The sequence below is a fragment of the Myotis yumanensis genome, unplaced genomic scaffold, assembly GCF_028538775.1.
Source record: "Myotis yumanensis isolate MYYU_CA2020_CCGP unplaced genomic scaffold, mMyoYum1.0.hap1 SCAF_7, whole genome shotgun sequence".
NCBI lineage: Eukaryota > Metazoa > Chordata > Mammalia > Chiroptera > Vespertilionidae > Myotis > Myotis yumanensis.
The window spans coordinates 4544975-4559085 of record NW_027223758.1 but is presented as its reverse complement, the minus strand read 5'-3'; the positions used below and the strand labels follow the sequence as shown (position 1 = coordinate 4559085).

Genomic DNA, 14111 nt, shown 5'->3' with positions numbered 1-14111 from the left:
TGTCCTTTCTCTTTTTTCTTCTCTTCTAAATAAAGTTATTCTTTCTTGAAGTTTTTTTCTAGTTCTTTTGTTACAAAGGAGAGGGGCTATAGTAATTAGTCTTTAAAATATCCCGCTACAAGAAAGAGGTCTATTGTGGGGCATTGACTAGGAAACTTAATACTAACAAAGAAACAAATGCCCCACGTTCCCAGGTTTCGGTTTCTCTGACCGAGTCCGGGGCAGTGTTGGCCTGTGGCATGTGGCCATGGCAATTCTTTCTCCTCCACACCCTTCCTAGGAAATCTGCTAGTTGCTTGTGAGGTCAAGGCTCAGCCAGCCCCACCCTGATACAACAAGAGTGGCCAGGGACCAGGAGGGGAGGGCTGAGATGCCTGAGATGAGGGAGTGTCTGGGACCAAGTGACCCAGTGACTGGGGAGACGGCCCTACTGGGAGGACCGTACCTGGCTGGGTGAGACCACAGCCCAGGAGGACTTGCTACCACCAGCAGGCTCAGGCTCGGGCATCTCGGCATCCCCTGCTGCCATGAGTTCCAGGGCCCCTACCTTCCTGCTGCTCCTCCAGTTGCTGCTGTCGCTGCTGCTGCTACAGGTGAGTGGCTGGGACCCGCAGGCGCCTGCTAGGATCTCTGTGCTGGGTCAGGGACCAGCCTGGGTGTGAGCTGGCGAGGCGGGCAGGAGCGGGCTGCAGAGATCTAGCCGGGCTCAGGTCATGATCTGTTTGAAGGATGGTGGGCCAGGCTAAGGGGGCTCCATTCAAAACTGGGTTTATTTACGTTTATATCACTTTATTTACGTTTATATCAACACAAAAGTTTTCCAACGATGCTTCTGTTCATGCTTTACTCCAGACGGCGACCATCTCAACTGTGTAGGTTATTAAAGAACAAAAGTCAAATGGGCACATTTTAAAGGTCTTAGTGGTCTTATGGAGCAATTCCTGGACTGGCAGCACCCGTCTCCCAGGAGCTCCGGGGAGCTGAGCAGAAAGAAGGACTGTTACAGGCAGAGGAGTGGTAGGGGAGTTATGCTGGCAAAGGGCTGACTGAGGCAAGGCTCCTTCCTCTAGGGGCTGGGGGCTGGCAGGCAGCCGGCCTCAGGGTTCGGATCAGCGTGTGAGGGTCCACTCCTGGGAGAGGCTGTAAGTAAGTGTTGCAGGTGTTACGGTATTGAGCCTTCGTTTGGTGATGTAGGACTGAGCACAGATGACTCCATTCTGGGCCTGTTGTCTCTTGTTTGAGTGTGACAATTTGAGCAAACGGCGGGGAGTGGAGGTAACCGCCCCCCCACCCCCCCATTACCACTGCTCAAATGAAAATAAATACAAATGGTGCAATACTAATGGTGTGATGAATATCAGGCAAGCAGGCTGTTCCATTTGTACCTAGTGGGTGGGTTAGCGCTGCGCAGGCCTGCTGGGGGGTGACTTGCTTACTCTGCTTTCTGTAGAGGGAGGAAGAGTGACCAGGCTGCTGCTGTTGAGTTCTCCCTTAAGACACCGATGGAGGGCAGGCAGCCACGCAGTCATCGGGGGCAAAGATTGTGGGGCTGGACGGGGTTGCTCCCCGTCCTTACCTGGCTCATCCACGACTGGCTGCAGAACTGGGTTAATTACTTGACCTTGGTCTTCACCTTGGCCTAGATTGGACTCTTCCAGGGAGCTGTAAAACTCCCAGTGCCATCCCCAGTAAGAGCTGATATGGGGGTGTGGCCCGGGCATCAGCGAGGGTTTGAATGTAACCTTGTTCAGCCTCATCTTCTTCACCTTGAAAAGGGAGATGTTATCAGAATTTGCCGGACCTGAGGCTGTGGGAGTGAATGAGGAAACGCACAGCACAGAAGGGCGGGGCCCAGTGCTGGCTCAGCCGTGCAGTGCCGTATGTCTCCATCTCTGTTTTCCTAGCCACAGGGGCACGGCTGGCGACATTTATCCCGTCTCTGTGCCACAACTACTTATTGTATACTTGCTCTGGAAGCACTGGGATGTGACTGTAAACGAAATGGGAAAAGCCCCTCTCTGGCACTCACCCTCCAGTGGAACTGGACTTGAAAGGGCTGCCTTGTTTGGCATAAGCTGCGTGGCCTTGGGAGAATTCTCTTGGCCGCTTTTTGCCATGCGAGTTGTGAGTGCTCTTGCCAAAACTGCGCTAGGCACCATTGCTTTGCACTGCCCCCTCTGATCTCCACATTGGGAACTGGGACCCACTCAGCAGAGAGCTGCGCGTCTACAACCATTTTCCCTGGAAGCCCCACACCCTGGCCCTGTCGCTCCGGCAGGAAGCGAGGGCCGCAGCTGTGGCTCCCGGTCAGGTCTGCATTGCACTCAGGAGGCTCCTGAGAACAAAACCGAGGTCTTCTGCTTGTGCGGCCAGTCCTCACCGGGGAATCGTAAACACACTTCTCTCTCTCTCTCTCTCTCTCTCTCTCTATATATATATATATATATATATATAAAGTAAGCCGATTACATGTCAATATAAAGCACATATTTTATGAAACATAGCCCTATTTTAAAAAATTCCATCTAGTTTGAGTAGTGGCCCTGTTTCCTATTTTTGCAAATCTCTTGAATGTCTGGCTTAGGAGCAGATGACGGGCTCTCCTGACTCTGCATTTGGCCTCGGGAAATGTGGCTGGTGAGAGCACGTGAAGAAGTCCTGGCTCACTCAGATATGTACCTGCAAAGGGAAGAGCATTTAATAGCCTTGAACTTGACAAGTTTTGTGGTTTTTTGTTTTGTTTTTAGTTTTTTTACAATTGATCTTTAGAGAGAGAAGAAGGAAGAGAGAGGGAGAGAGAAACATTGTTGAAAGAGAAACATCAATCGGCTGCCTCCTGCATGCCCCTGCCTGGGGATTGAGCCTGCAACCCAACCCCAGGCAGGTGCCCTGACCAGGAATCAAACCATGACCTGCAGGTGCACAGGATGATGCCCAGCCCACTGAGCCGCACGGGCCAGCGACAGCGGTTTCTTCCCCCTCGCTGCAATGGGACACGAATGCATCTGAATGCACTGACTGTGACAGTGACACCAGTGGCCTCTTAACTCTGGATGACTGCTCTGGCAGGGTTTTGGAACATGATGTGTCCATCACTAGGAAACTCTTGGCTACTGAATCAGGCAGATCTTCCAAAGGTGGACATAATACATTCCACAAGGTTAACAAAATCACTCGCTGCCCTGGCCAGGTAGCTCAGTTGGTTAGAGTGTCATCCCAATATGCCAAGGTTGTGGGTTCGATCCCTGGTCAGGGCACACACAAGATGCAACCAGTGAGTGCATAAATAAGTGGAACAACAAAGCGATGTTTCTCTCTCTCTCCCTTCCTCTCTCTGCCTCAAATCAATTAAAAATCACATTTATTAATGTCTCCATGGATATATCAGAAACACTGTTAAGTATGGGGCGAGCTGTCAAGTTCATAGTAGCAGACACATGTTCTCCAAAATCCTATTTTTTCCTTGAAAGCTTACATTTTATTATTAGCAACATGATACTGCCCATTGTTTTTCTTTAGTGACGGGCTCAGTCTGCTCCCTGCCTACCAGACACCCACCTGAACAGCCACAGCCCCTCATTCTGTCAAGTAAGCTGCTACTCCACAGACACAGTGGCCTCGACAGCCACACTAACCATCACCCTGGGCTGCCCCCCGACGCAGCCCACGCTCACGGGAAGAGTCCTGCTTCGTGCAAACTTCTCACCTGCCACGGGGTGCTTATAAGATGTCCACTCCAGACTGCAATGCAATAAGTTATAATTTTCCCAGCTCCATTGTTTCTCTAGTGATTGCAATAATTAAGTGAATGCACCAATGGCTTTATTCCTCAACGGCACTGGAATTCTTTTCCATCTGTCTGTCTCTTTCCTGCCGTGCATGGGGATGGAGGATTCACGACAGCTAGCGGAGGCTGGGGCCTTTGCCTTCCCTGGGGCTGAGGCTCCAGCGGTTTCCACAGGCACGTCCTTGTGCCCTCAGTGCCAACATCACGCAGTACAGCCCACAAGCACCCAGCATCGTTCTGTGTGGTTGGCCTGAGGCCTCTGATAAGACAGCCGGTGGGCGATCCTTTGGAAACGGCTGCTCCAGAGGATGTGGATGTTTATCGCCACGGCTGTTTTTGGTAACAACAACAACTGGAAATAACCTAAATGTCCAGGAGAACAGATAAACAACTCGCCCCATGTTCACTAGGGGACTGCTGTACAGCCGTGAAAATGGATGACCTGGAACCAGAGGTGTCAGCACACACATGCACACACACATGATTATACATACACACATATAATGTGCACACATGCATACATATGCACATGCCTGCACACACACTCACACATGGACATACACCCACATGCATACACACTCACACATATATGCACACATACGTTTAGTGTTGGTTTTGACAGACACTGCAGAGATGTCTTTCATTTCAACAGTTTTACTGTATACATGTGTTTTTCTTGAGGGGATGGATAATACATAATTCTCAATGTAAATCATTATGTAAACATAAAGTACCAAGTTCTATTATTTTATTGATTACTAGAGGCCTGGTGCATGAAAATTCATGCACTGGAGGGGGGTCCCTCAGCCCGGCCTGCCCCCTCTCACAGTCTGGGAGCCCTCAGGGGCGGGAGGCGACCCAGCGATCAGGGGAAGGCGACACCCCATCACACCCCTGCTACTGCCACTGCCAGCAGTGCAAGCCTCGGCTGGCCCTGGTTACCTGAGTCTCGGCCAGCCCTGGTTACCTGAGCCTCGGGCGGCCCTGGGCGGCTGGGGGGCTGAAGGGACTGGGGGACTCCGGAGGCAGGCCCGAGGAGCAGCCAGGTCTGCCTGGGGGTGGGCCTGGCCTTGCCATGTGCCTGCCACCCTGACAGGGCTCAGGGGACTGGGCACCGCCATCTTGTGGCTGTGGGCGCTGCCATCTTTGAGGGCAGGGCAGTCAATTAGCATATTCCCTCCTTATTGGCTGTGGGTGCCGCCATCTTTGAGGGTGGGGCAATCAATTAGTATATTCCTTCCTTATTGGCTGTGGGCACTGCTGTCTTTGCAATGGTGTGAAGGTCAATTAGCATATTGCCTCTTTATTAGATAGGACTAGAGGCCCAATGCATGAAATTTGTGCAAGAGCAGGCCTTATTTTCCCCAGGCTGCCGGCACCAGTTTCCCTCTGGCACCTGGGACCCAGGCTTCCCTTGCAGCCCCAGCTTTGTCTGGAAGGTCGTCCAGTCTAATTAGCATATTCTGCTTTTATTATTATCGATTGTAAGATAAAATCCAAAAAGAAGGGGAAAAAAGGGGGAAAAAACCCAGAAAGAAGCCCCCGGGAATCCCACCGCCCATTAACGCTTGGTGTATTGCACACGTGCACATGTCAGTGCGCCTGCCCGGCCTCAGCACACAATGTGGCCCCTTTGTTCATTTCATGGCTGTACATGTCCCCAGCATTGGTGACAGGAGGGCAGAAGTCTTTGGTCAGTTCTTCTGTAATTACATAAGGAAGGTGGTAATTATAAATTGAGATGTCATGAGCAAGAAATTATATTTATCAACTAAAAGAAGTTCTTCCCTACCCAATTCTTCATGATTAGCCTTTCTACCTGATTCTGATAAGTATGTTCCCTACTAATCAATGTCATTTTCATTTCTAAGGTCAGCCTCATCAACAGCCTCCGACAAGAAACCGAGGACCTGGCTAAGCAAACGCAGGTGGGCCTGGAAGTCAGCGCCGTTACCGACCCCAACAGGCTCCCCTGGGCTGGGAGGTGGCGCAGTTTGCGCTGCTGGTGCCCACGTGCTGTTTGGTTGGCAGAAATGAGTTTGTAACTCGGTGTGGGCTTTTGGAATCAGAGGGACTGCCAAAGGGTCTCAGATGGGGCCTTGATGTCTAATTAGAATATGAGCAAGCTGTGAGCATCAGAGATCAGTAGAGGCGATCCACGCCATCTTCTCTGTGGAATGTACACAGAGGGGACTGAATGTTCCCAGCATGGGGATGGCACCCAGGGCTACAGACAGGCGCTCACCCCGATGCTCAGGCCACCTCAGGATCATGTCCCTCCTCTTGTTCTCTTGATCAACTCACTTTCTAATGAGGTCTTTTTTTTTTAAAGTACATTTTTCTGGCCCTGGACAATTTTACACAGTGATTAGAGTATTTGGCCTAGGTTTGATTCCTGGTCAAGGGCACGCACGTACCTCGGTTGCAAGCTGGATCCCTGGCCTCGCAGGGGCACATTGGGAAGCAACCAATTTATGTGCCTCTCCCACATCAATGTTTCTCTCTCCCTCTCACTCCCGCTACCCTTCCACTCCAAAAGCAATGGAAAAATATCCTTGAGTGAGGATTTTTAAAAAGTACATTTTTCTGGATAAAAATTAATATGGCAATAAACTAGGTTCATGTGTCATAAGTAGACAGTAACTGTAAAATATATAGGTAATACAAACAAAACCACGGTGTTAAGTTCTACCTGTATTCTCTTGCCTGAGAAGTCTCTGACCCTAATGCTGCACCTACGTCTTGCTCTCTCCGGGTTACCAGGGGGATCAGAAGAGAGAGAGATGGTGAAGACCCATCAGCTCTGGAAGGAGGCTTCCGCCTCAGTGATTTCAGACAGAGCGGGAGCAACGTTCCCGCTCATTCTGTTTGCATGTCTGCCACAGACCAGGTGTAGGCACACAATAGGCAGTGGTCTCCCAGGCTCTGTCTCTGTGGCCCCTAAAATGACCTCATGGACCTGGGAGTCACTGGTGGCCGTGCCTCGCAGTTTTGAAGGACTCCGAGGTTGGTAAGAGAACAGGTGTGTTTCATTTCTAAGCATCAGAAGCTGTTGTGAGGATGAGGAAGGATGTGGAAAGGGCCAGCCAGCGCCTGCCCGCATCACTGCCTTGCTCCTAAGCACTGTCACTGCATCTCCAGGCGGAGAGCCACCGGCCTCTACGGCGATACAAGAGGAGATGGGTTGTCACCACCTTGGAGCTGCAGGAGGAAGACACTGGACCCTTTCCCAAATTAGTTGGAGAGGTAAGGCAGCTGCTCCTCCTCTGGGAAAGGCCACATTGGCCCCCAGTCAGCAGGGCCCTGGGCAGGAGGATGACGTCCTGGCAGCCAGGTGGCCGTGAGGCGGGGGGGTGGGGGGGGGCGCGGTGGTGGTGCTCAGAGAGACCCTGGACTGTGGTCCCCATGTCTGCCTCTGCCTGAGTGGTGACTTCTCCACGGGAGTGTCGCCAAGAAAGTCGGAGTCACATATGTCAATGGGCTGGTTAATTCCAGTCTGCAGGCCTGATTTATTTAACCCATGTGGAGTCTTTTTAAAAAATTCATTATCCTATATAATAGAGAGCTAATATGCAAATGGTTGTTGCACCCTTGCGCCCTTGTGCTGGGGCCAGGGGACCTGAGGTCTGGCCAGGGAACCTGAGACCATGCCCCCTGCCAGGGTGCCAGGCCGGGGGACCTGAGGCTGTGCCCCCGCCCTGTGGGGCTTGATAGGGGTGGGGCCGGCTGGGTCTGGGTCTCATGAGACTTTGAGATGCATGTGGGTGGGCGGGGACTTGACTCTGGGTCCCACAGTGCACCCCAGTCTGACAGGAGGGAGATTTTTATATACATTTTACTAATTTTCTTTCATCTCTGACACTTCTATTATAAAGAAAGGGCAAATAGCAATATTAAAGTATTTTCTCTAATTAATTCCCTTTTAGTGTTCATGAATTTCATGCACCAGGCCACTAGTTTAAAAATAAGGAGATTGTGGTTACCAGAAGCTGGGGGGGAGGGGTGTGGGTAAAAGTGAGATTAAAATAAAAAAGGAAAGTAGAACTGTGGGTGCCAGGGGTGGTGGGAGGGTGTCACGGGAGAGTGTTTAATTGGGACAGTCACTTTTGCAAGATGAAAATGTTCTGGAGATGATGGTGCTGACGGCAGCACAATGACACGAATGTACTTAACATCACTGAACTGCGCACTGAAAAACAGTTAAGAGAGTAAATTTATGTTGTTATTTTAGCACAATAAAAACATTAGAAAAAATAGGGAGACTGTATTAAAAGTTATGTCTTCTAGAAGCTTTTTAAAAATTGTAAAACCTGACCACATGGAGCCATTCTCACATGGCAACAATTAGATGGGGTTTGAGGTACTCAGAATGCCACAGTCCCCACCACTCCCTACTGTCTCCCTCACTCTGAGGTTGAGGATCAACTGAGGCACCAAAGAAGACATCCGGTGCTGTCAGAACGCCAGAATTCTTACACATGGCCCGGGCTGTGCATTTCACCACCTTCCTGGCCATGATGGGCTTCTGAGTTACACAGAGTGCTCGAGTCCACTGTGCCTGATTCCTAGAAAATAATTAAGAATAACTCATTTTCACAATGTTTATAAAAACAGCATATGCCTACTATAAAAAACCTACAGGACGTTTTCAAGGCCTACAGGGAGTTTTCAAGGCCCAGTGGTTAAAAGTGTAGACTCCCAGGGGTTGGAGCACATGTTCCAGATGTACCACGCACTCCCTCTATTAGGGACCCTCGTTGCTTCCTCATCAATGACCTGCTTCTGTTAAGGGCTGTTCTACAGTAGGTCAGGACGAGTGAGGCATACAGTGCGCAGGCTCACTCTGAGCTCTCCTAAATGTCAGCTGTGTGGCTATTACTTGTCTTTCCCTGGTCGGACAACCGAAATTCACAAACGGGTATGCATGCTTTCAGATACTTCCCTACAATTTCACCACGGGAATCTGTGTTAGCAGAATGGGTCACACTCTGCTTGCTCTTCCGCATGCAGCTTCTGCCTAACTCTGGGCCTCGCCCATTTCTGGGGAGGAGCATGGACGTCCAGGCCACAGGATTCTTTCCATGTGGTTGCACATTGATGTTGCTTGTGACTTCTCACTATTAACAGTCAACTTGTTCCTTGTTCCTGCACCTTTGCTGACCCGCTTATTTCTTTAGGACAAGCCCTCCCACGCACTCTTGCTGGGTATGGTTCTTCACTGATGCCTCTGAGTCTCGGCCTTGGTAAATCACATGCAAAGTGGTTTATGCTCATTCTGTTTTTCTTAATTTTTCCTCCTTCCAGCTTTTCAACAATATGTCAGTTAACATGGCACTGATGTATTTAATCAGGGGACCAGGTGTGGATAGATATCCGGAGATTGGCTTGTTTTCTATAGAAGATCATGAGAATGGAAAAGTCTATGTTCACCGCCCTGTTGACCGAGAGACGACGCCATCTTTTACGGTACCTAGAATTCGATACTGTAAATCTCTGGCTGGAATTGTGTACGTGGTAGCATTATCTGGCTGTGTGTCAGGTTATGGGAGGTGGATGTGTTATTATGCATCTCGGAGAGCTTTAAAAGTGTGCATGGGACCCAGAGGTGAATGTTGTAATCTTTAGTCTGGACATTGGCTTTGTAATGATTTCTGTGTCTATGTGAACTGCTATCCTTCTGCCTTTTACTGACTAGTATCCCAACAGATCAGGATTTCACAGCATTAAATGAGCAAATTTATCCTCTGAAGAGTCACAGTTGAAATCTATGGAGAGAGGTATAGACAGACCCCTGGGTTGTCTAATAACTGATGAGTGAGCAGCTGCACACCCGGCGACAGTTTCTTAGTGGGAATCCAGGTCCTCTACCTGACCGGCTATATGTTAACTCCTTCGGGGTGGGAAGGTGTTAACATCAGAGAGAAGGGATGTAAGTAGCTTTTGTTCAGTGACCTCAACATTTTTATATACATAAGAAAATATATTCCCTTAACTCACTGACAGGTTCTGCATCTCTAACTTATAAAGAGGCAGAAAGTATCCCCAAATTCTGAAAGACATGCAAGGACGACTCCATACAAACCCTGTCCCATCCACATAAACCCTGTCCCATCCACAGAACCTGCAGAGTCTGGTAAGAGAAGGAAAACAGAGGTCATGGGGGACCTTGGGATGGTGCGTTCTGGTCTTTAATGAGTGCAGATCACCCAGGGGGCTGGTTAAATGCAGATGCTGGGCCAGTAGGCTCTCTCCAGGAGATGTGTCGCTGAGGACGGAGGACCTAGAACATGACAATCACAATGACCTGTGCAAGGGCAGAGCAAACATTTAGTGCCTGTGGTTTTTCTTTTCTGGGTGTTGTTTGCTTTTAACATCTTCAGTGAAGTCTTAAGGGTTGTTTTCTGAAACTTGAGGTCCAGATGGAAAAGCTTGACATGTCGTAGATGGGTCCCAGGCACCATTTATGTCAGAAAGGGAAAATGTGGGGACACGAAAGACATCCCCATGGTTCTTCCCATCGAGATTTCCAGGCCCTGTGCTTGCACCTTCCCGGCTTCATCAAACCCATTTACCCATCCCCAAAGCACTGCTCACAGGTGTCCTTTCACAGGGATGTCTGCAACAGTTGGCTAGTCAGTCCTCTTATTTGACTGCAAACCTGCAGGAAGGAAGATACAGGTGGGATCTCTGAGGTGTGCCCCGCCCCCCCCCCCCCCCCCATAGCTCTCTGTCACATTACTCTGGTTTTTCTCCCCATTTCTCTGCATTCCATGAATGTGTACTTCTGTGTTTGAGTGCCTTTTGAAGGTCAATCTCCATTAGAATGTAGGTTCTAAGAGTGGTGAGACCCTGTCTTGTTCATTGCCATGACCCCAGCATCAAGAAGAGGGCCCTGTACATAGTAGGTCCTCAATTAATCATGTTGGATGAATAAATGCACACAGAAAAATGTAGGCTCTGCCTTCCAGGGTGTTGTGGGTTGAACTGTGTCTTCCAAAAAGATGGGTTCAGGTCCTGACCCCTGGTACTGTAAATGTTAGCTTACTTAGATATAGATTCTTCATAGATATAAACAAATAAAGGCGAGGTCATTCTGGGTTACTGTTGTGTGTGGGTCCTAACCCAGTGACTGGCATCCTCATGAGAGGAGGGAGATTTGGACTCAGAGAACGACACGGGGAAAGGCCATGTAGAGCTTGGCACAGAGACTGCAGTGATGCATCTGTAGACCAAGGACTGCTGGCAACCACCACAAACCGGGAGACAGATTCTTCCTCAGAGCCTCCAGCAGGGACCAGCCCTGCCCACACCTCAGTTCGGTTCTGTGAAAGATTGAGTTTTTGTTGTAAGCCACGCAGTTTGTAGTCCGTTGTTCCAGCAGTCATAGGACATGAACACACTGGGGTTAGAAGATGTGACATGGCTGACAAGGAAGATGCTAACTTTCAGAAGTGGGACAGCTGAGAGACTTCCGGTCAAGGTGGCAGCGTCCATAAACGCAGTACTCACACATTCCCACAACCACATAAAAATTACAACTAAAGCACAGAACAACCATCATCCAGAACCGCCTGAAATTTGGCTTAACGGAAATCCTACAACTAGAGAATTAAAGAAGAAAGCATAATGAGACTGGTAGGAAGGATAGAGGTGCAGAACAGCCTGGCCCAACACCCACCTATGTTGTTTTCTTAATTGGGAGGGATATCTTGTCTGCAAAGGTTTACGTGAGGAGCACGGGGCCCCAGCCCCATACCAGGCCCTTCCGCCCAGGGATTCAGTGCTGGGAAGAGAAGTTCCTGTAACTTCAGGTGGGAATTGTGGCTGAGTGACACAGAGGCTACTGAAGTCCCAATTGTTCCTCTTAAAGGGCCAGCACAGAGACTTACTTGGACTCACTCCCTCTGAGCTCCAGCAGCTTGAAAGGAACCAGGGATATATGGGGAGGAACTAAATTGTCTGGCATAAGAGCAAAGAACTAAGAGGCAGCTTTCTCCCAGACAAAAATACTGGCAGAGGTCACTGTTCCTATGCTGAGACCTCCCACACCACAGTGCTGACTGGTGGGCACCATGTCTAAGTTTCCATCAACCTGGCCCACAGTGTGTTCCCCACCCTGGTAACTTCCTGAAGCCCTGCACCACCCAATTTGCAGCCCCACTCAAGCTGTGTGCAGTGGTCTTTCCATATGAATAGCCTATCTGGGCTCAGGCTTCAGACTTTTCTAAAATCTCTCAAACAAGCAGCAGCTGGCCTCAGAATGCCCTGTACCTCTCAAGAGAAGGCCCCAGGCCCAGCACTAGCAGCAGCCTGCCTTGGTCCACAGTTTGGCCTCTCCTGGGCACTGCCAAGCCCAACACAAATAGCAGCCATCTGCAGATCACTCTGTAGCTTGTGCTGGGTGGCCCCAGGCAGGGCACAGGAAGTAGCTGACTTTGCAACTCCTGGGGGGCATCAGAGCCAGGGGACCTGGTGATCAGCTTTAGACCATGCCATATTACAACCCTGCCACATCTAGGAGTGACACACTCAAGGGCCAGACTCTGTGAGCACCAAAGCCCCACTGAAGCAAGTCCTGCACCACAGGGACGACTCCTTCATAGCAGCTAAGCTGTACTCACAGGTTGTCCACATATCTGATTGGCCTGGGGGTCAATCCTTCCAAGTGATGCCAACAGCAAGCAAGGCTCAACTATAACAGGCCACACAGGGGTGCCCTTAGAGTGCCCAGCTCAGGTGACTGGGGAGCTGAGCCACTGGGCCCTACAGGACACCTACTACATAAGGCCACTCTATCAATTCCAGGAGACATAGCAGCTCTACCTAATACATAGAAACAAACACAGTGAAATGGCCAAAATGCAGAGACAAAGAAACGTCACAAATGAAAGAACAGAAGAAATCTGCAGAAAAAACTAAATGAAAAGGAAGCAAGCAAACTACCAATATAGAGTTCAAAACAGTTATGAGGATGATCAAGGAACTTAGTGACATCTGCAAGGAATTTAGAACATCAATGAATAAAGAAGGACCAGTCAGAAAGGAAGCATACACTAACTGAAATGAAGAATAATTTACAAGGAATCAATAGTAGAGTAGAGGATGCCAAGAATCATATCAGCGATTTGGAATATGAGGAAGCAAAAAACACCTAATCAGAACAGCAAAAATAAAAAAGAATTAAAAAAAAGAAAGAAAATTAAGACAGTGGGGGACTTCAAGCGTACCAACATTCCCATCACAGAGGTGCTGGAAGGAGAAGAGAGGGAGCAAGAAGTTTAAAACCTATTTGAAAAAAAAAATGACAGAAAGCTTCCCTTTCCTGGTGAAAGAAATAGACATACAAGTCCAGGAAGCTCAGAGAGTCTCAAACAACAGGAACCAAAAGAGGTCCACACCAAGACACATCATAATTAAAATGACAAAGGTTACCTATAAGGGAGCACCCATATGACTGTCAGTTGATTTCTCAGCAGGAACTTTGCAGGTCAGAAGGGAGTGGCAAGAAATATTCAAAGTGATGAGAAAAGCAAGCAAGATTATTCTACCCAGAGAAGCTAACATTTAGATTTGAAGGTCAGATAAAGAGCTTCACAGACAAGAAAAAGCTAAAGGAGTTCATCACCACCAAACCAGTATTACAAGAAATGTTAAAGGGTCTTCTTTAAGCAGAAGAAGAAAAAAAGAAAAAGGCAATAAATACGTATCCACAATTGAATCTAAAAATTAAAATAAATGAACAAGGAATCTAATGAACAAAATAAATGGATGGATAAAATAGAACCAGAAGCATGGAAACATGGAACAGACTGAAGAATCTCAGAGGGAAGTGGGGATAGGTGGTGGGAAAAGATCCACCAAATAACTCATATGTATATATGCATAACCTATGGACATAGATAATAGGATGGTGAAAGCCTTGGGTGGGGCAGGATCCAGGTAATGGGGGCAATGAGGGGAAGAAGGGGAGGGACATCTATAATACTCTCAACAATAAAGATTAAAAAAAAAGTGGAAGAGCCAAGTGTCACGGGAGCACTATACAAACTGAACGTTTGGGCTCAACCACCTGCCTCGGTGGAAGAATGCTGATCATTGTCTGTCCACAATGACAGATGCTATTAAACACTAAGTAAGCCCAATGCAGTGGCAAAAAGACCTTTCTCGTGGCACTGGACAGTGAAGGAGTCACCAGAACCAGCCTCAACACTTCCCAGTTGTGTTTGGGAGGTGGCAGGATCTGGGTGTGGGTTGGGGGGGCTAACTTCTTGTTAATTCTATGAACCTATGAGAAGCAGTGACACCAAGTTAGAACTTCTGTAAG

General features: G+C 48.8%; 1 protein-coding gene across 3 annotated transcripts in view; it reads left to right on the top strand.

Moving 5' to 3' along the window:
- Positions 1-432: 432 nt before the first annotated feature.
- CDH26 (cadherin 26) overlaps positions 433-14111 on the top strand; it is a 35722-nt gene continuing 22043 nt past the window's right edge. For all 3 annotated transcript variants that reach the window (XM_070419678.1, XM_070419676.1, XM_070419677.1), the window contains exons 1-4: positions 433-593; positions 5659-5715; positions 6929-7033; positions 9092-9253. In XM_070419678.1, the coding sequence (XP_070275779.1) occupies positions 528-593; positions 5659-5715; positions 6929-7033; positions 9092-9253 (390 nt within the window). In that variant the 5' untranslated portion in view covers positions 433-527. The remainder of the gene's footprint in view (positions 594-5658; positions 5716-6928; positions 7034-9091; positions 9254-14111) is intronic.